General features: G+C 44.1%; 1 protein-coding gene across 2 annotated transcripts in view; it reads left to right on the forward strand.

Annotated features, from left to right (window-relative positions):
* The first annotated feature begins 2,125 nt into the window (after positions 1–2,125).
* Positions 2,126–20,837, forward strand: part of MTRR (5-methyltetrahydrofolate-homocysteine methyltransferase reductase) — a 54,531-nt gene continuing 35,819 nt past the window's right edge. Inside the window, exons 1-5 of one of the 2 annotated variants that reach the window (XM_019491123.2) lie at positions 2,126–2,342; positions 6,565–6,727; positions 14,259–14,412; positions 16,390–16,507; positions 18,249–18,630. In XM_019491123.2, the coding sequence (XP_019346668.1) occupies positions 6,584–6,727; positions 14,259–14,412; positions 16,390–16,507; positions 18,249–18,630 (798 nt within the window). In that variant the 5' untranslated portion in view covers positions 2,126–2,342; positions 6,565–6,583. The remainder of the gene's footprint in view (positions 2,343–6,564; positions 6,728–14,258; positions 14,413–16,389; positions 16,508–18,248; positions 18,631–20,837) is intronic. The other variant, XM_006274491.4, reaches the window with a different exon arrangement.

A 20,837-nucleotide genomic window follows, 5' to 3' on the forward strand; every position in this document is an offset into this window, starting at 1 on the left:
AAGGACCGAGCAAATTCTTGGAGGTTGTCAGCAGGTATCCAGCGCAGGAATGGGGGGCACAGCCTCCCAGCCAGCCTTTCCCAGACCTTCCATGCCAGCCTACTTGACACAGATTGGTGATGCGGGCCATGTGCCCACAGAACAACTGGCAGCCCCCACTGTTCACAGATGGGGCTGCTGTGTACGTGCCAGCTGAATTTGTGGGACAAATGAAAAGGAAAACCAGGGAAAGGAGTGAGGATCGTGGGTTCAAAACCAGTGCTCCAAGGTGGGATGACACAGAGCAGAGCAAATGGGGCAGTGCCTGCTTGCCCTCCAACACATCCAAAGAGCCAATGGGCAGTGCCTAGTGACACTACCCCAAGACATGAAGGGATCAGGGACAGGAGAGTGGTCCTGGAGTCCCCAAGGGTCCCCCCAGGCCACAGCCACCTTTCTGCTCAGGGAAGATCCTAGCTGGACTGGGGCCAGCATTGCCAGGTTTTAAATATGAAATGATCATGCTGGAAACTCAAATTATCATATTTTCTGAAAAACTATCTATCGTACACTGGAAAAAAATAAGTATGCAAATAAATCTTCGTCTTCTTTAAGTAACATCATGTTGCCTTATACTGTTATCATCATATTAGTACATGCCTGGAATTTACAAATGAGGTGAGCACAAAATCCCTTTGACTTGCTATTGATTTAAGACCATATATAGCATTTAAAATGAAGCTCTTATTTGATTACGCAACAAGATTTAGTTATGCGATGATCATTGTGCAGTTACTTTATATTGCTCCCTGTAACTCGCCAGTGAGTAACTGGGTCATCAAAGTTGAAGTGTTTCTTTATTTTGAGGCCAGCGGGCAAAATCAAAGCGGTGACAGCAAGCCCTAAAGCTGGTTAGAAGCAGTGTTGCCAGGTGTATGGTAATTATTGTATTTGTACAATAACTTCCCCTTGTATGATGTGTGATCAATAATAATGAAAGTATTTAAAATGTATCATAATTTTTGAGGCAGCTAATTGAGGCAGCATATACAAAACCCAAGTCACTGTTAACTGACTTTTGGTTTGTTTCATTTTTTTTTAATTACTTCCTATTCAGCCAAATCAGTTGCAAATCATATTGCTTGAGCAGAACTCAATCGTTCTCAACACCACGTGTGGCGCTACAACCGGCGAGCATCCTCCATCCCAGGCTCTCACCTTCGGACTTCAGATACCCCCAAATCCATTGGCAGGTGTCCTCCGTGAAGGCCCAAGCGCGGATGTCTTGGGATTGGGATGCCCCCCACTTGATCTACACTTGACCTGACTTTGGGGCCTGCTGTCAGCACTTTCTTGTGTCTGCTCACCTTGAAATAAAGAAACGCTACACCTTTGATGACAAAGCTCTCACTCAGTCACTCACTGAGGATTTACAAGTGAGAGATATAAAGCAAATAAGAAGTCTTATTTGCATCTTTTTTTTCAGTGTACAATGGTTTTTCAGCAAACATGATCATTTTGAGCTTCCAGTATGATAATTTGGTATTTAAGACCTGGCAACGCTGGTTACGTGCCCCGAGAATGACTTGGGTTTTGCAAATGCTGTATCAATTAACTGCCTCAAAAGTTACCCTACATCATAGGCGATATGTAAGGAGGGCGGGGGGGGTCATGTGCCCCCTGAGATTGGCCCTCCTCTGGCCAGGGAGTGGGGGCGCCAAGAGAAGCACCAGCAGCACTTCCAGTTTTGCTGCTGGCACTTCTGGGGTCAGTGATCGGCCGCTGGAAGCCCCCCAGACTCAGGAGGCACCAGTCGTCCAGCCCTACATCTTGAACGCTTTCAGTATTATCTATCCTACATTATGCAACAGTTGAAATTGTTGTCCAAACAGGATCATGCTGGTAGCCGGGGTAACACTGGGGGAGTGTGGGGGGGGCAGGGCCAGGTCAGGAGCAGGCTGGGTAGGGGGAGGGGAGGGGAAAGGAAGCAGGGCGGCCTCGAACTCGCGAACCACAACCTCTTGGAATTGCGTCACGTAGGGAGGGGGCTAGGCCCGACCGCGAGCCCCAGACCTCCTCCCGCCTCCCAGCGGGGCCAATCGCGGCACGCTTCCGGGATAGGCAGGAGTCCCGAGCGGGACGACAGAAGACGCCCCCGGAGTAACCCGGCGCCGCCTCTCCTCTTTCCCGTCCTATGCGGAGAAAAGAAGAGAAGAGCGGCAGGGCCGTCGCTCAGGGTGCAGTGCTGGTTGGCCCGCGGGTGGCGCTTGTACCCGCACGTGGCTGCGGCTGGAGCCTCCCCTCCGCTCCGCGCAGGTGAGTCTGCACGGCCAGGTGCCTAAACCCACTTGGACGCCCAATAGGTGAGGGAGACTCTGGCTGGATGTCCTCAGACTCCTCTGCTCTAATACCATCCCACTTTCTTTTTGTGTGTTTCGTTTTTCTTTAAATCCTCTCTTTTTGGCATTTCGTTAGTGAATGTCTACCTCTGTCATTCACTTGCGTTTTTTCACGAGTGATTTCTACTTCTTGGTCTTTCTATCTTTGAAAAAGTCACAGTATCTCCATTCCTGACCTCCTCTATCTATAATTGATGTGGTTTTTTAGTATTATGTTAACTTCTAGTTCAATATCCTATTCACTTTCAAACGCTTCTCCATTTTTCTCTTGTCTTAACCTTATTTTGTAATCTTTCCATCCTTCTGGACCTTGATATTTTTAGTTCATATTTTGTGGTTAGCAAAGTAAAGTAAAAGTGTATCTAGACATCTAAAATCTTGCAGCTCCCTCTTATAGACACAGTGATTACTTCCTCAGAGATTCTCACATCTGCCCCTTCTTTGATTACCAAGAATCACTCTGGCAGGCGATGCTCTTTGGGCAGATGTGATCTCTTTTGTTAGACCACCTAGGTTGCTGGAAAAATTGTTCTTTGCAAGCTTGTGGCCGCAGGTGCCCTTCCTGAGGCATGGGAGAGTCTGCTGGTGTTCGTCTCCTCTAGGGTGCCATAGAAGCTGAAGGCAATATGTAACATGCAGGTCTGTGAAAGTGCCAGCGGGTGGCAGGGAAGATCAGGGGATGGGAGATAGTGGGTGGAAACAGGTAGGTGGAGAGGAGAGGGGATAAATATCTACAGGTGATATGCAGACAAGGTCTCTGGGTAAATGTGGTAACTTTTATTACACTCACTAAATAATTGGAAAAATTGTTCTTTGCAAGCTTTCAGGCACTAACACCCTTCTTCAGGCACAGGGAGAGTCTGCTGGGCTGTGTGTGCTCTCTTGGGTGAAGAGGCGGCTTAAACCAGTATGCAAAATGCAGGCTTGTGAAAATGCCAGTGCCTGGCAGTGAGGATCAGAGGGGATGGGAGCCAATAGGTGCAAGACACAGGTTGGTTGGGGCAGGGAGGGGGAAATGTTGACCTAGTGATAGACTTGTAGCTGGTAAAATGTACAGAGGTTACCTAGGGTAGCTTCCTTGGTACACCAAAAGATCATGGGCATGTGCCCACACAGGAACAGTTACTCCCGCCCCTTATTAGAGGGGGCGTTCTGGTGTGTACCAACTGATTCCTTGCAACTACTTAATAATGGAGACAGGAGTGAAGGTCAAGTGCGTACAGGAAAAGGAAGAAGTGCACAGGAAATAAATACTTCAGTTCTGGTATTTACCCTGTGCCCTGCAACATGTTCACCTGTCTGAGAGTCCACTCTTGTTTTCTGTTGTGTCCAGCTATATGCAAGTGGCACCCTGGCCTTAGGCTTTGCTTTGTTTCTGCCAGTGGCAGGTTTGTGTGATGCGTCTGTCCAGATGAATTTTTCTGGGAGATTAAAAAAAAAAAAACTCTGCATATTGGGTCATCCTTAATTTTAGTTTTAAAAATACATTTAAGAAAAGGGCAACTGTGTGTTTACATCCCTGGGGTACTATGAGATGGTAGAACTTGCATGCTCTCCATCTTCCCTAAAGCGTAGGTACTTGTTTGTTTTCCATTGAGAACAACTCTGGATTGAAAAAGTCTCCAGTCTGTCCATGATCCCTAAGTTACACAGAAATATAGGACTGGGAGGGGCTTCCTGCATTCACAAGCAACTATTCTGCCAAATTACCACTCCATACCCTGATGTACAATTATAAGGCACAAAACCTGACACACCAAGAACACTCTGCAGCATACAGTAGGGCAGGCATTTCAAACATCTGGCCCACAGAGCTGCTCTGCCTGGCCCATCAGACTGTGGGCAGGCTGCAGGAAGCTAGAGGATTTAGCAAAGGGGAGGGGCATGCTGCAAAACCTGGGGCCTCAGTGGACATGGCAGTTGCCAGCAGAAGTGCAAGTGAGGGCTGACACCGCCCTGGTCCCCAATTAAACTGTTTCACTTGTTGCCACTGCCTCAGCTGTACTCCCCTGGCTGCTGGTCCTAGTCACGTTTGCTGGAGCAGAAGCTGCAGTCACGGTTCAGGGCATGCAGTGTCAGGGGCTAGAGCTACCACCGCATGCCCTAAATCAGAGCCAGAGCTACCACTGCCATCACTGCTTCCTTGTGTGTGGGCTGGATTCAGCCCGCAATGAGCCCTGTGATCTGGATCAGACCTGGGTCAAAATGTGAGTTTGACCCCTCTGCTATAAGGAAAAGACATGGGGAATATTTGCTAACATATGTTCAGACCATTCTTAGGAAAAGGATGGTATCTGCACCACGATCCTTTCTAATCTGACCTTGGGTGGGGAAAAAATCTTCCCTGACATGAAATGCAGGTATGGCCCTGAGCATAAGATCAAGACCCACTAATCAGAAACCTCTGAGTTTAAGAACCACCAGTGAATCAGTGAGTGCACTCTAGTTAACCCCCAGCTGCAGCTGATGTCCCGATTCTTTCGGAGGAAGGTCAAAAAGTTCCCATAGGTGAAGCAAATGGGAAGAATGATAAATTGTCCTCCCTTTGAAAGGGGAGGAAAAAATCAGGTGGAGCCTTTAATTGTATTGTGCATGCAGTATCATTTCCCAAGAATACATATTAAATTGAAATTCAGTCTATAATTGATGATTAATAGTTGTAGGAGATATAAAAATTCAACTTTCTGCTACAATATCGAAGGAATATTTTAATTGACCAGTATGCACTGAAAGATTTATTTCTTTTCGGTAATTACTTTTTCCAGCACCCATGGGAATGGTGACATGGGGCAGGTACTGTAATATTAGCAGATATCTCTTGGTACAGCCACTTTTAATTTACAGAATGGCTTTAAACTAGTAAGGGATTATTCTTACACAAGTTACCTTCAGTAAAGCAGCAGGGAGTAATAGTCTGTTTTATCAGTAAAGCACCAGATTCCTTTGTGCTTTTACCTGTACGTATGCTGCTCTCCTTTCTCTTGGAGGAAGAGAAGGGAAACAGGCTGAGCAATGTAAGTCATCGGAGCAGGCTGTCCAATGTCTAGGTGACTAGTGGCCACGTGCCCCATGGGCTGTACGAGTGGTGGCTGCATACTGTGCGGGTCATAGTTCCCCTAGGCTTCACCCCACATGCATGGGCTGGTGCTCAATACCTCTCCTTACCTGCAGCTCCCTGCAAGTGCCCCCCTGGCACTACAGGCTGCTTGATCCCCTTGCACTGTGGACTGTGTGGTACTGCACTGCTTTGCCCCCTAGGGCTGGGTCAGGCAGTGGAGGGAGGGGAAGCCCCAAAATCCTGACTGTTGCTGTGGTGGCAGCTGGCCAGGAGCCTAGAGGTTGCATGCCACCCCTTCGCAGGCTGCCAGTTGGGCAGTCCTGCATTAAAGCTTGGGCATCTTGCATTTGAAGGTTTGCAGTAGCTGGATGGGCAATGCAAATAGCGCTAGAGAGAAATCATCCTGAGCATGTGGAAAAAGACTCTTAAATTTGAAACTTGCCTGTATGCACATTCAGTTATCACAGTAACTAGTCATGACAGTGGGAGTATTGAGAACTGTTTGCTGCAGTTTTCTGGCAGCAAGGAAATGGTGGCACAACAGATTAATTTACAAGATGTATAGCAGAGAGATTCCAGTTGTCCCTTTCACTCACCATTTCCAGAAACCCTTCTCCCCTTCTGCATAAGGGTATTTATGAGCATGAGAAAATCATAGATAAAAAGCATAAATGAAATCTTTTAAAATTTTATTGTTTCCTTAAAACATAAAATTTAAGGTGCAGGTTGTAGTGAAGAGACAAAGTCCTTTAACCCCTCATTACCACACACTGTGGAAGAATTGTATTTTATAATTACAGCAGGTCTTTTAAAGCTATTCTCTGATTTCAAGAAAAAGTTATTCATAGACAAAGATGTGTCCAAATCAGGTCAGTGAAATCACGTTTTTGGTGTTGTTAGAAATACTCTGGTTTTGAATTGTCAAGTAAAAAATAGCATTCAGGATTTGTTCCTGTATTAATATATTAAAGTCATTCAAACAAAATTTTAGCCAATTTCAGGTATTTGACCAGAGTGAAGACCTGCATTGGAGTCCCTGCAAGCTGGGGCCTTGGTATTTAATTTATTTCTTGTTGGCTTTCAGTGCTTCATATGAAATAAATCTGCCTTTCCTTTTCCTTTCTTTAGTGTAGTTGATCCTTAAAAAATGGGCTGTGAAGTTAAAAGGAGGTTTTTGCTGCTATATGCCACACAGAAGGGACAGGCAAAAGCCATAGCTGAGGAAATATGCCAGCAGGCAAGTGCACATGGATTTGAAGCTGATATTCACTGTATAAGTGAGACTGACAAGGTGAGATACTCCTTGCTGTTTTGTAAAATTGATTTTTGAGAGAGAGCGATTTTTCTCCATGTCCTTGTATAGTGGTCAGTAATCATAATACTTTATGCATGAGCACAGAGAAGAGCATGCGCTACCTGCAGTAAAATTCTCATCATATGCATGTCATTGATTTGGATCAGTACTTACAGGCAAAATCATAGCAAATTGATCACATATTAAGTTTTACTTAAAAGACCAATGCATTATTTTTTTTATTCTTCTTCTTCTACATGCACCTTTACAATAATGTTAAAGTGCTTTTAATGCTGAATGCTATTTGTGCATGCAGGAGTGTTCAAGAGGAGGCTGGACAAGCAACTTAGTGAGCTTGTTTGAGCCCAATCACCTCCTTCCCATGTCAGGGGACAGGACTTGATGATCTCACAGGTCCCTTCCGGTCCTCCTTTCTGTGATTCTATGAATGAACTAAATCAGAATTGAATATAGTCAACCCGTGATAATAGTACGTGCACAGAACCAACAAAAGCCTGTGGTAATGAGTGAAGGTGGCAGTACCTGAAGCTGCATGCAAGCAGAGCTTACTTGTTTTCTGGTAGCTTTGCAAAGCGCAGTGCCATATAACTAAATCTCTGCCCTGGCCCATTTTGTGGATCTCCAAGTGTGCCATTTATTTACTATCTAACACAAGATATTAAGTCAGATGCAAAAAAATTAAGACGTGTTTAAACAAAAATAGATGCCAGTGACTTGAAGGGAGAATGGCTTAGTTGGAAATGATTGTGCCATGAGCCAAGGGTCTGGACTAAATAACCTTGTGAGGTCCCTTTCAGGCCTACTTTCCTGCGATCCTATACTCACCACACAAAAGAACTGGGAGGAGTTATGCCACTGGCTCCCTACCCCTGGAGCACTGGACTTGAGCTTCACTCATGCTCTGACCTTTTTCTTGATTTTGTTATCTGTTTTTCAAGAGTTCCTGAAGCGTATCCCAAAAGATGCACTATGCAGTGGCAATTCGTGCACCTTGTACAATTCAGCTCCAGACAAATTGTGAGCATGGCGCTGAAACCCTCAGCAAGCTGCATTCAGGCTTTGACCATACCTTATATTTCCAGGCATTGAGCCAGGTACCTGGCAAGCCTGTCTTAGTTATAAAAAGCTGTATAATTTTTTGTTGTCACAAACCATTACATACATTTATGCAGCAAGGGAAATTGCTTTACCAATAATTGGCTGCTCACATCATTCAATAATTGTGACATATAATGGTAAATTTACCCAGTGGACGTTAAGTTGTTGACATTAAGCAGTTTGTTGCAGTGTGAGGACTGACAAACAAATGGTTGTTTTGTTTTTGATTATTCAAATAGAAATTAGCTGTTGAAAGTGAGAGTTGCGATAATAGAGTATGACATGAAGAGCAGTGATACTATCCACCTATGACAGCTGATGATCACAGCATATTGTAAGAGATGATCGTTGCAATTTTTGTTGCCTGTCTGTGATATGCCAGTGCTTAAGGGCCCCTTGTGCTGGCTCCATACAGGTGTAGATCCCAAAATGGCAGCTCAGTCTCTGTGCAAGGAGCCCTGTGCTTGTGTGACCTCCCTCTGGAGAGTCCTCTGGCCTAGCTCTGTTGGCACTTGCTAGTTTATGCCACATGTGATTCATGGTATCAGAGCCACCATGGAAGTAGTGACCTGCTGGGTAAGAGAGATGATTTCAATTCAGAATCACTACTACAATTCTTGGAAGGTGTGGAGAGCTGTTGTTTCTGTTAATGCCTATTTAGTTACGAATGCTTTGGAATAGGGCTTCTTTTATGAAGAATGTGTCTCTTCCCCTTTCCATTAGGGATTAAGAAAGGACCAAGGAGAGAGAATTTGACAGTTTTGATAATCCAAGGGAACTAGATAAGCAGAAAACAAACTTTTTCCTGGGCATCTGAGTTGGGTGAAATTAAAGAGGAAAAGAGGCTACTGCAAGCAAGGGCATTCCCCTTTTGCAGGTCGCCTTCACAGGAAGTGTTGCTGCTTGCTGAGCAGCAACATTTGTTGCTGAGCTTCTGTCTGGGAAGGAAGGAATGCTTACTTTATTTGATATTCAGCATAGATTCATAGATGTTAGGGTCGGAAGGGACCTCAATAGATCATTGAGTCCGACCCCCTGCATAAGCAGGAAAGAGTGCTGGGTCTAGATGACCCCAGCTTGATACTCGTCTAACCTCCTCTTGAAGACCCCCAGGGTAGGGGAGAGCACCACCTCCCTTGGGAGCCCGTTCCAGACCTTGGCCACTCAAACTGTGAAGAAGTTCTTCCTAATGTCCAATCTAAATCTGCTCTCTGCTAGCTTGTGGCCATTGTTTCTTGTAACCCCCGGGTGCACCTTGGTGAATAAATACTCACCAATTCCCTTCTGTGCCCCCGTGATGAACCTATAGGTAGCCACAAGGTCGCCTCTCAACCTTCTCTTGCGGAGGCTGAAAAGGTCCAATTTCTCTAGTCTCTCCTCGTAGGGCTTGGTCTGCAGGCCCTTGACCATACGAGTGGCCCTTCTCTGGACCCTCTCCAGGTTATCCGCATCCTTCCTGAAGTGTGGCGCCCAGAATTGCACGCAGTACTCCAACTGCGGTCTGACCAACGCCCTATAGAGGGGAAGTATCACCTCCCTGGACCTATTGGTCATGCATCTGCTGATGCACGATAAAGTGCCATTGGCTTTTCTGATGGCTTCATCACACTGCCGGCTCATGTTCATCTTGGAGTCCACTAGGACTCCAAGATCCCTTTCCACCTCTGTGCCACCCAGCAGGTCATTCCCTAGGCTGTAGGTGTGCTGGACATTTTTCCTCCCTAGGTGCAGCACTTTGCATTTCTCCTTGTTGAACTGCATCCTGTTGTTTTCTGCCCACTTGTCCAATCTATCCAGGTCTGCCTGCAGCTGTTCCCTGCCCTCCGGCATGTCCACTTCTCCCCATAGCTTTGTGTCATCTGCAAACTTGGACAGAGTACATTTCACTCCCTCGTCCAAGTCACTGATGAAGACATTAAAGAGTATCGGTCCAAAGCATGTTGTCAATGCAGGAGCTGTTTCCTACCTGCAGAAGTAAGGGAGCTTTCTATCTGCTTCTAAGGAATCTCCTCCCTGCTCTGTCCCAAAGAGTGCTTTGTTCAGATTTGTTGAGTGGTTTTGAGAGGCTCCAGTGTGAGACATCTCCAGCCCTGTTCAGCTGGAGTGGCTTTAGTGCTAGAATAAATCTGTCTTGGCAAGCTGGCACCAAGCTGTGTTTTACCTGGGAGATGAAATTCTGCACAGACCAGACAATTTTGGATTAGAGCCTGTGGAGGAAAATAACTTGAAACAGCTTTGTGGATCTTGTTTGTTGAAACTTCCCACGCTGTTTTGCTAGGCAGCCAGCTGAACCTGAGTGAAGATGCTTTCCACGCAGATAGCAGTAACTGTGGAAAGGTGGGATAACACTGGGGCAAGGTTTAATCCTAGGTTTGGTGGGGTCTTGTGTGAAGTCAGATGTGAGGGCAATGTTAGGTAAGGAATTACCATCTGGCTAGGGTTAGGCTCGTTTTGCCCATGAGGAAGAGGATGCAACAATTTGCAGGTTTTTTCTGTGTTGTCAGTGCAGATATTCAGGCTTCTCTCATGGTCAGGTGAAGGAAGGCAGGCTCAGTTTTGCCCCTGCTCCTTCACCTTGCAATGTAGCAGAAGCTTATACTGCAGAGTGCAGGGCGAAGCCACCACCCAGAATTAGACACTTAGCAATTGACCTCTAAAACAACCCCCAAAAACAAAGTTCAGCCTGTAACAACAGCTTGAGTAACTTGAGCATGTCTGGCGCACTCCAGTGGGCTCACTGAAGGGCTAAATCTTATTGTGCACACAAACTGGGACTTCTATTGCTACTTTATGTTGATGGCTTTTGTCAGCATTGTTTAATTAACTTAGTGAGTGGGCTGAGAAAGTCCAGGGCACTAACATTAAGCTAGGTTTGTAGTTTTCTTAGTTTCGTGGCAGGGACAATAGAAAATCCATGGCAAAGTTTGCAAATTTGTATGATAGGGTGTATAGGAGGAGAGAAAAAAATCAAAAAGACTTTAAAATTGAGTGCCTGTGCAAGATAGAGAAAAACCTATCAGAGTCCCTTTGTTAAAGAGAATATTCTATTAAGCAATCCTTTCTTTTGTTAAATCATGTGTCAATCACTGATAATGGTGGTTACTTCCCTATGGAGAGAGTGGGTAGTAAAGAGTATGGAAAACACAGCTTTTTTTATGATCTCAGCGCACCAGGTGGTCTGGTCAGTCATAGGCTGATGCTCTAGGCTGGCAGGTTGACTATGGGATCTGCTGTTCTGGGCTGTGGCTTACTTTCCCGGAGTCAGATCCCTCTTTCACCAATGTCAGGTTGGGCCGGACTGGATGAGCCATCTCATTGCTGCTTGTTGTAATGGTGCCTTTGGCATCAGGATCAGGTGAAAAGCTGAAAGAGAGAAAGGATGTAATAAAGACGGAGAGCAGAAAAAGGGCACGTCCAGGTGGAGGAGGCAAAGCCCGGTCTTCTATGTATTAGGTCAGAGTTCTCCCTGATCTGATGATGAAGATCTGGTGTCCTCACAAGTATACAAACTTAAGTGTCCAGATGACTGTGGCCTGCCAGAAAAGGGTAGGATCTTCAGACCAAAGTCTGGAGGAGTCTATTCCAACTACTCAGGTCCCTGGATGATCTCTCTTTTTTTTTTTAATGGTGTGAATGGAACAGACCATGTCATCAACATTTTATTCACAAATCTGACCTAATTTCTAACATACCAGTTTTGTCGCTCTGACTTCCAGTCCCATACCCCTTTCATCTGCCAAACATGGACTTTCTACAGTTCTAGGAGTGATAGTTAAAACCCAGGGGTCTGCTACGTTCAGTCTTTCTGCCTCTTCTTTGCACCTCTTCTCTCACATTCATTTTTTAATGATTAAGAAACTCTTGCTTGTTTTCTGAGGTTGAGCTTAGAGGTGGGGTATGTTTGCAAGACCCGGTTGTTAACAACTGGATTCTTGCTTCTTCTGGATAGATTGCCAGCTCCTACCAAAGGCATGGAGGGTGTTGTGCAGAGTTGTGTATTGCTGGATGCTCGGTACACACATTTCCCCAACTTTCCATCCCCCCACTTCCCAAACACCAACATCTGATTCCACTGTCTGCAACAATGAAGGTAACAGATAGTTCTCACTTTGGATTTAATGCTGCATAGCTACACTGTAAATCAGGGGCATCAAACTCAGGCCTGTGGAGCCTTCCAAGCATTCCTGCTCCGGCAGGTGCTGTACCTGTGCTGGGACCCGCACTGTGTGTGGTGCAGATCCTAGAGCACCCAGAACAGGTGCCAGATGGGTGCATTACTCTCTCTTGCTGGACTGCACTGCATGTGACAGCCACTCCAGCACCTCTGCATCTACACTGCATGTGGTGTGTGCTAGCTCCAGTCAGTCTGGGACCCGTGTGGCATGTGGTGCCTACAAGTGCTGTGGGCAGCATAGGTCCTGGACCACCTGGAGTGGGTACTATGTATAGAACACATCCCAGAGCAAGTGTTGCATGGGGTGCAATCTATCCAGGGCTGTCACCAGTACAGCTGCTGCTCTAGCCAAATTGCACTGCCCACAGCATCCATTCCAGCTGCTTTGGCATCTGTATCACAGGCACATGCTGTGTCCTGTGTGGGTCTCAGAGGCAGCACTGGGGCCAGGCGGCAGGACTCTGCATGCCATGTTTGACACCCCCGCTGTAAATCATGTAGGTAACTTTGCATGTGTACTAGTGTTGAGTATAAATGACATCTGAATGCTCTTCATAATACAGTTTCAGCATTTATACTGGACACCTAAAATACTTCAGACATGTCTAAACCACAATTTCATTTGCACTGTTAGCTGTTTATGTGGTTCTAGATTTACCCTGCACTCAAACTCTGAACTTTAGAGGTTATATCATGCCTGATAAACCTGACAATTGATACTTCTCCTGTTAAGCCCGCAGTGTAGCTGCAGCCACATTTCTCTTTCTGTAGACAGCTGGAATCATCAAGCAAACTGAATTGTTTTCACTCAGAAACTTACAAATTGACATAAATAAACACTTGAGTTCATGAAATGCTGCTTGTGAAAGCAACACTTGTAACACAAAATAATTTAATCTGCAGTGGATGCCTTTGCTGAGTGGGAGGTAGAATGCTGTAATCATCCATGTTTTCATAGCACTGAGTGCAAGTAATAGTGCACTTAAAATTTTGCACTTAAGTATTTGTACATATGGATGGATGGATAATGGTTGGATTGAGCACCTGTTGAAAACGTTATTCTAAATGTACGGTTACATTTACTTACACACAATTTACTGTATTTACTCAATTCTGAGGTGAGGTTTTTCCCTCCATTTAGCATGAGGGGGAGCCCCTCGTTTTAGAATAGGGTGGGGGGCTGGGGGAGGCAGGCAGCTGTTGTGGCTCTGCCTCTGGCCCCAACCCAGACTTGAGGGTAGAGCCACAGCTTCTTCCTGCCCTCATACTACCTCTTCCCATGTCTCCCCTATTTGCCCTTCCCCTCCCCTTTGCTTACCCTTGTCTTGGTACTGACAAGCTCCATCCCTACTCCAGCCTGGGGCATACAGCATAGCCCCAGCCTAGCCCCATAGCAGTAATGGCAGCAGGGGCAGGCAAGTGGTGGGGTGACAGGTGGCAGGGGCAAGCTGCTTGAACCTCCACACCTTAAGGCCTTCTCCCACTGCCTGCTCCCTTCCCACTGCTTTCCCCACTGCAATGGTGGAGGCAGTGAATTTAAGACCATCCTCCAATAATTAGATTTTATACGTGGAAAAATATAACACATTTATAATTTTTTCCATGTATAGAATCTAATGGGGCAGGCATCTTAAATACAGGGTTGTCTTGGATTTGGGTAAATATGGTATGTGGTTACTTTTGCAAAAGCATTTTACTTTGACGATCCTGATTCATAACATTTTGCAGAATTACTTGTATATAATGCCATATAGATAGTCATATTTTCATGATTGTGTACAAGATGAAAATCTTATGGAATAATGGATGCTGAACTTTTGTGTAAAACTATTGATATTCTTTAGGTTAATCATGCATATGACTGGCATGGAATTAAAAGGGTTTTTTTGTCGTGTCCTGTGCTTTCATAGCCAAAGTCAAGTTGTTTTGCATATTAGGTTAAAAACAAGAAGTTACAAGTGAAAGAGAGTTAAGTGAGAGAAACTTGCAGTGCAAAAATATCCTGTAATTATTTTGAAGGTTTTGTATACTTTTTATGCAGATAAGGTGGGAGTGGAGAGGGGAGTGGTGAAAGGAGAAGGGTAAAAGTGTAAACGTGGGACAGGGAAGAGGCAAAAGTGAAAATGAAAGACTATCAAAATGTAAAAGACAACACATCTAGGAAAAACTGCTTGACAGTTTTAAGCATGTGTGTTGTGGGACACTTTTTCATTTGCTTTCTTCCACTATTTTCAGTATAACTTGGAAACAGAAAAGGACCCTGTGGTTATTGTTGTCTCCACTACTGGAACCGGGGACCCTCCAGACACGGCACGCAAGTTTATTAAGAAAATTCAGAACAAGACCTTGCCAGCTGATTATTTTGCACACTTACAATATGCATTGTTAGGTAATGCAGTATTTATATAATAATATAATAGCCACCCTTCCAGTACTTGTTAATTGTTATCAGCAAATAGTGTGTTCATGTATATGGAATCTGTTTTTTAAAACCTCTTCTAAAATGTTAAATACACCTGTCTTATGCCATTCTTACATTATTAACTGCTTCTGCGTCTTTATTCTGAAACAGCGTAACACTAATTTGTCATGAAACTAACCAGACTTGAAATTGAATGTATGGAATTAATAACTATTTATTTGTGTGTGTTTGGTTTTTTATAACTGAACTGTAATTCAGGATGATTAAAACTTCTTTTGTCAAATTCTTCATTCACGTTCAGGTGAGTTTTAAATCCCTTTAAAAATAAGAATGTTTGCCTGGTTTCATGACTGCTTTGCCTACAGATGGTCACTAGTCATTTTTACATACGGGGTAGATGGACTATATTTTTAAACTATCTTTTTAAACCTGATCAATTATTAAGGGACACATTCAGCTTGAAATTTTTTGCAGTAGTCTTTTCATTTTTAAGATTGATCTACAAAATATACATTTGGGAAAATATCTATTTCCAAATTTGAAGTAGACTAAGTCAATTTTGGAGATATTGGAGTATAATAAAAAGTTTCACTGTTTACTTGATTTGAAAATGCTTAATGCTCTTTTTATCATGTTGTATTTCAACAGTAGTGATGCCTAGAAACATCAGATGGGGTTTGTTAATTAAGCCACAGTTAATTGTTAACACTTGTCAGTATCCTAATGTGAAAAAGCCTTAAAGAATATTGAAGTGTAAAAAGGAAACAATTCTGGAAATGCATAGCTAAGGTCATTTTTACAGCTTTAATTCTGCTGTTAAGAGTGCTGCCAACTTTTCAGTTTGTCAGGCTTAAGAATGCTGTTTCATCTGTAAATTCTGAAGTTTATTTTTAGCGATAAGAGGCTTTTAAGAGATGCAAGTAATATACAGCCATGGTCATTATGCTTGAAGAAGACACTGTACTTATTACCTCTTGCAGATGGGGAGTTGAGTGTGAAGCAGAACTTTTTATAACTGTTTTTTCATGCATAAGTATTTGACATTTTCAGCATTATGCTGCCCTTTGCTTTTATGACCTCTACCTATAAGGCTTGTGTGCTTTAAATAATGTCGGCTCTTTCTCTGAACATGCTTCTATAATTACATAGATATATACATACATAATTAAAATGCATACCCCTTCTGTGAATACTAGGGAATTAAATTCTTTAATTGATAATGGAAATGTATCTTTGAAATGAAGTCTTTCCATGGCTGTTTCAAAGACAGAAGTGTGAAATAGCAGAGTGCAATTAAAAGGAGACATTCTCTGTGACCCTGGGCTGGATCTTTGCTCTGGCTGCTGAGACTAGGGATATAGGCCTTGTGGATGGATATGGGTTTTTTTCCCCTAATATTTTTGATGGTTCCAAGGCAGAATGTTGGGGATAGATTATTTCATTTGTGAGTTTTCATATCTCTATGTGATTTTTTTTTTTTTTTTTTTGCTTACTTTGTCTCATGTTTAATTTGACACGTATACCCACTCTATAGTGCTTGTTCAGACTCATGAAGTCTGCCACCTAGTTTTATTTTTTAGTTGGGTCATGGGTTTGTGTTTTCTCTGACAACAGTTTATGATGCTAGAACACCTAAAACATTGTATGAAGATAGGGCCTGACATTTTTATGACAGCCACTGTTGCAGGAGAAACATGCTTGCCAAGTCCCAAGTTCAAGATGTTAAAGTTTACGCTGCATTTTAGTGCAAAACTCAATTTTAAGTTGTACGTGCATGGGCTTCGTTTCATCTTGACTTACTTGCGTGTGTGCACACACACACACACACCCACCCACCCCCGCGCGCGTTTATGTCTGAGAAACTTTGTTTTTCACAGCCAGTGCTTAGGTAAATCTGTGTATCTGACTGGCTAATACAGTCCCTCTTTCACATGGATTGTTCAGGTCTGGGAGATTCTGAGTATACATTCTTTTGTAATGGTGGGAAGATAGTAGATCGCCGACTTCAGGAACTCGGCTCCCAGCATTTCTATGAGACTGGACTGGCAGATGACTGTGTAGGGTAAGATCAGAAATATTTTGTGCTTTTCTTTTTCCCCCTGTTACAATAAATACCTTCCAATAGCTGCGCACTTATCTGAAGTCAATGAGATTTATGGGTACTTAGCACCATGCAGCATTGAGACTGGTCCAGGCTGGAAGAAAGGCACTTATCTTCATGGGATTAGACTGGGCTGTTTTTTTTCCAAAGTTCTGCTCAACTCTTATGGAAGCTGACAGGGCTCACTCCTCTCTTCTTAGATACTGATGTGCTCAGCCTTCTAGTCAGTGTACTATAGGTCAAGGAACTATTACCAGTGTCTACCGTGTACCAAAGAAAAATCATTCTTACAAATACAAAGCCATCCCAATTCCACTGTCTCCAGTGTCTGAACTAGCCAAATAGGTAAAGTAATGTAATTTCTTTTTAGTGTGTGGGTGGAAACAGGTGTTACCGTTGTGCTGTCATACAAATTTTATTTATGGTGGCACAAAGGCCAAGCAAACAGATGTCCATACCCCTCACCTTATCACAAAGCCCCAAAATTAGTGGCTGCAGCAAAGGTGGTAATGGTTTCTGTCATTTTATTGTGATAGATGGCTGTTTGCTTTATGGTGTGAGAATGCATGAAGCCCAGACCTGCCCACGCTTTCTAGCTGTCTTAGGCAGGCAGTCCTGCAGCTTGAGAGGCCTGATCCTGTGCAGCCTGGGGATTTCCATGCAGGGTCAGGCTCCAGGAAAGCCTGCTCAGCTTTTCCCACGTGCCCTGGGCAATATCTGGAGTTCATCTTTGTAAGCAGCAAGCCCAGGCTTTCTTGCATGCTCTGGGGGGGGGGAGGCTCCAAGGCACATTTTTAAGCATTCCCTGCCTGGAGATGCAACCTAGTGGTTGCCCAGGGCACATCTCTGCAAGCACAAACCCTGGCTTTCCCCTCTGTAAGAGGGGAATGTTCCTAGGCACTGATCTATAAGTGGGGATCATGTTGCCTGATGTCCCACAGGAATGTGTCCCTGCTCAGTGGAGGACAGTGGGCCCTGTGTGTTTCTCCCATTGAAACAGATAAGCTGTGGTGGGACATGATTTGCCACAGCTGATCTGCTTCATTTGGCAACATCAGTTTATAGCCTGCATCTTCCATGTTTTAGAGCAGCAGAATTAGTTTGAACACGTCCTGAAATTACTTCTGTATTTTTTCTCTCTTCCACAAGATGGCCCACTCATTTCATTTTCTCTTGTGTCCTTTAGAGATAGGTGGTTGCCCTGTGACAAAATAGCTCCTTTCCTGTTTCTCTGTCCTCTTTGGCGTGTGAGGCCAGAGCTTTGGTTTAGCTATTTCAAAATACTGATTTTTTTCATTGGCTCTGTATAACAGGGTTCAGGACAAAATCAAACAGGCAGACATCTCTATAAATATAAGACTCTCGTTTAAAACAAACTTCTAGTCATATCTGTAGCTTGTAATAAACTGCTGAAAGTCGCATATTTTCTAGTTACATCTTAAACTCCGTTACATGTTTTCTCATACGAGACTACAGGTTGGCTAGTAGGCACATCATGTAGTGAAAAATACGACATGAAATGTCAGTTATTAATGAGAACATTAACTTTCTTGGGAAAGTCATATGTGGGGGGAGAAGCAGTAAACCACCTTCGGTACCTAATAGAAAATAACTAGTGGCATTGATGCTTTCGGTCTTTTGTTCTTAAGAATTAGTAGTGCATTTACTAATCTTTTCCCCTTGTTTACATTGTTCTTTTCAGTTTGGAACTAGTAGTTGATCCATGGATTGATGGACTTTGGCTTGCCCTGACACGAGCATTCATATCGCAGAAAGAGAAAGAAATCATGAGCAACAACCTCAGAACTGTTTCTAATGGTGTCTGTGCAGTGACTGTAGATCCAAGCACATCAGAGACACCAAGTTTAGTTTCTGAAATACAGCATTTGAAGCTAGAAGACTCAGGAGTGAGGAGTCCTGATATTTCATCACACAAAGCAGCTAATGGTCATTTTGTAGCTTCTAGTCAAGGCTCTGAACCTTCACTTATACACTCAGTCCCTCCTCTCTCCCAGTCTGCTCTTAACATTCCTGTTCTGCCGCCAGAGTATATAGATGTGCAGTTTCAAGAGAGTACTGACAAGGTAAGACCTTGCAATTGGATGATATGTGCTAATATGTTGTAATCAAAGGAAGTTTGCATTTGTATTCCTACAGATAATTGGGAGAAATGACCACAGTTCCAAGTACGTTTCTGAAGAGTAGGTTTTCATATAGTCTTACAAGTGACAAATGTCCAGGTCTATTTGTAGGTAGATTCTAAAAGTTATTCAGTTTCAAGGATGGTGACCTAACAGTATAATTTATTTAAGGCAGGAGACAAATTATTAATACACTCTAAGGAAATCAAATCAAAATGTCAGGAAACAAAAAACTTTAGTTGCAGGAACTGTCAGAAGTTTTTGTCTTATGAAAGCTCCTTCTCATTGAAAGAAGTTTAGTCCAGTTTTCATTTGGATTGCAGTACTTTACAAATGTCATAAAAGTATGGAAAAAAAAAAAAAAAAAAAGAGCTCAAACAGTGTATTCAGTAACAGTGCTAAACTTGCTACCATGCAAACATCATAATAATTACGCTGTTGCAAATAGAAAAATAAATTGTTGAATAACAGAAATTAGGGGTGCACTGATAAAGATTTTTTTGGCCAATACCAACGGCCAATTATTAACCAGCCATATTGGCTGATACCGGTCCGATGGCTGATATATAGCCCAGTAGTTTGGAGAGCAGTGTCCGGCTGGTAGGTCTGTTGGGGGAAGGGACGTGGGGAGGCGTAGATCGAGGCCACCACAGTGAGGGAGGGAGTGGGGCTGGGGCAGGGGCTGCATAGCCAGGGTGGGGTGGGGTGCAGGACGGACTGTTGGACGGCTTGTCTGGCTGGCATGAGGGGGCGGGGAGGAGGAGTGGCTCCCGCAGCTGTGCACACCCTGGGGGTAGGTATGGGAGCTATGTGCCCCCCCAGATCTGTGCGCAGGGCAAGTGTGGTCTGCCTGTTGCAGACTTGGGATTGAGGGCTGTGCTGGTTTCTTCCTAGTGGGGGGCCTGGGCCAGGCTCTGCTTGGGATAGGTGAAATAGGTGGTGGCAGTGTTGGAAGGAGAGGGCTTACGGGGGAGAGGGAGGCTACAGCCACCCCAAAATTCACTGTAGCCCCCCTCCTAGCACCTCTGCTGCCTGTCCAGCCCCCCCGCCAGGAAGAGACCAGCGCAGATCCCTGGCCCTGAGCCTGCAGCAGGCAGCCCACTCTTGCCCTGCACACAGATCCAGGGGACACACGTCCTCTATGCCTTCCCCAGGGGTGTGTGCAGTGGCAGGACCTGCGCCCCTCGGATAAGCCATCTGTGGCTCTGTCCCTTACCACGCCCCGCCATGGCTGTGCAGTGCCTGCCCTAGCCCCACTCCCTCCCTCACCATGGAGGCCTCTATTTGCACCCCCTCCCCCCACAGACTTACCGGCCAGACTCTGTTCCCCAAGCTGCTGGGCTGCATTTCTGGCCACCTGCATGCTGCAGCTGCGCACATGCATATGGCATTTATTGGCAACATTATTGGCACAGCCAAAAATCCCAATTGCCAATAATGTCAATTTTTCCTTTTATCGGTGCTGTTATGATATGGACCAATATATTATTGCACCTCTACTAGAAATAGCCTGTTAGTGTCTAAAGTACAACATATTTTTATTCGGAATCTGTATTAAATGATAGCATGTTAAAAAAAAAAAGGGGGTTTGAGTTCCCCTCCCCCCGCCCCAAGTTTATAGACTTATAAAGCCCAGAGTGGATTGGAAAATGCAACACAAAAAAATGCTTTGACAGTTTGCCTAAATGGTAGACTTCTTGGTTTACTTTTTCTGTTGGTTTCAGAAAATACTGGTAGCCTCGAAGGGTGAACTTCCCTCAGTTAAAATTTTGAAATAAAATCATGTTTGAATGTAGAGTTTGAGAGGTTTGTTATACTTCCTCTTTAAAAATGTCAATTTGATAGTTATCTTTATTCCTACAGCTTGTTGATGAACACTTCTCTGCACTTCTGGCACCTGTAGTGAGACAGCTTTCAGTATTGTCAGAAGAACTGCAGTTGAACTAACCAAGAAATGAAAAATACATTAACATAGTATCTTTTAGACCTCAGTTTAACTCTTCCTGCAGGTAGGGCAATAACTTTCTTAGCCAGCCAAGGAGCTTTGCCAGTTGATTTGGTATTTAGTCTGGGGAAATATTACATTCTTAGCATTAAAGGGTCAAAGTCTTCTATAGGCTTTACAGCTATGTCTGGACTATTGCTCAGGT

The sequence above is a fragment of the Alligator mississippiensis genome, chromosome 3, assembly GCF_030867095.1.
Source record: "Alligator mississippiensis isolate rAllMis1 chromosome 3, rAllMis1, whole genome shotgun sequence".
Taxonomy (NCBI): domain Eukaryota; kingdom Metazoa; phylum Chordata; order Crocodylia; family Alligatoridae; genus Alligator; species Alligator mississippiensis.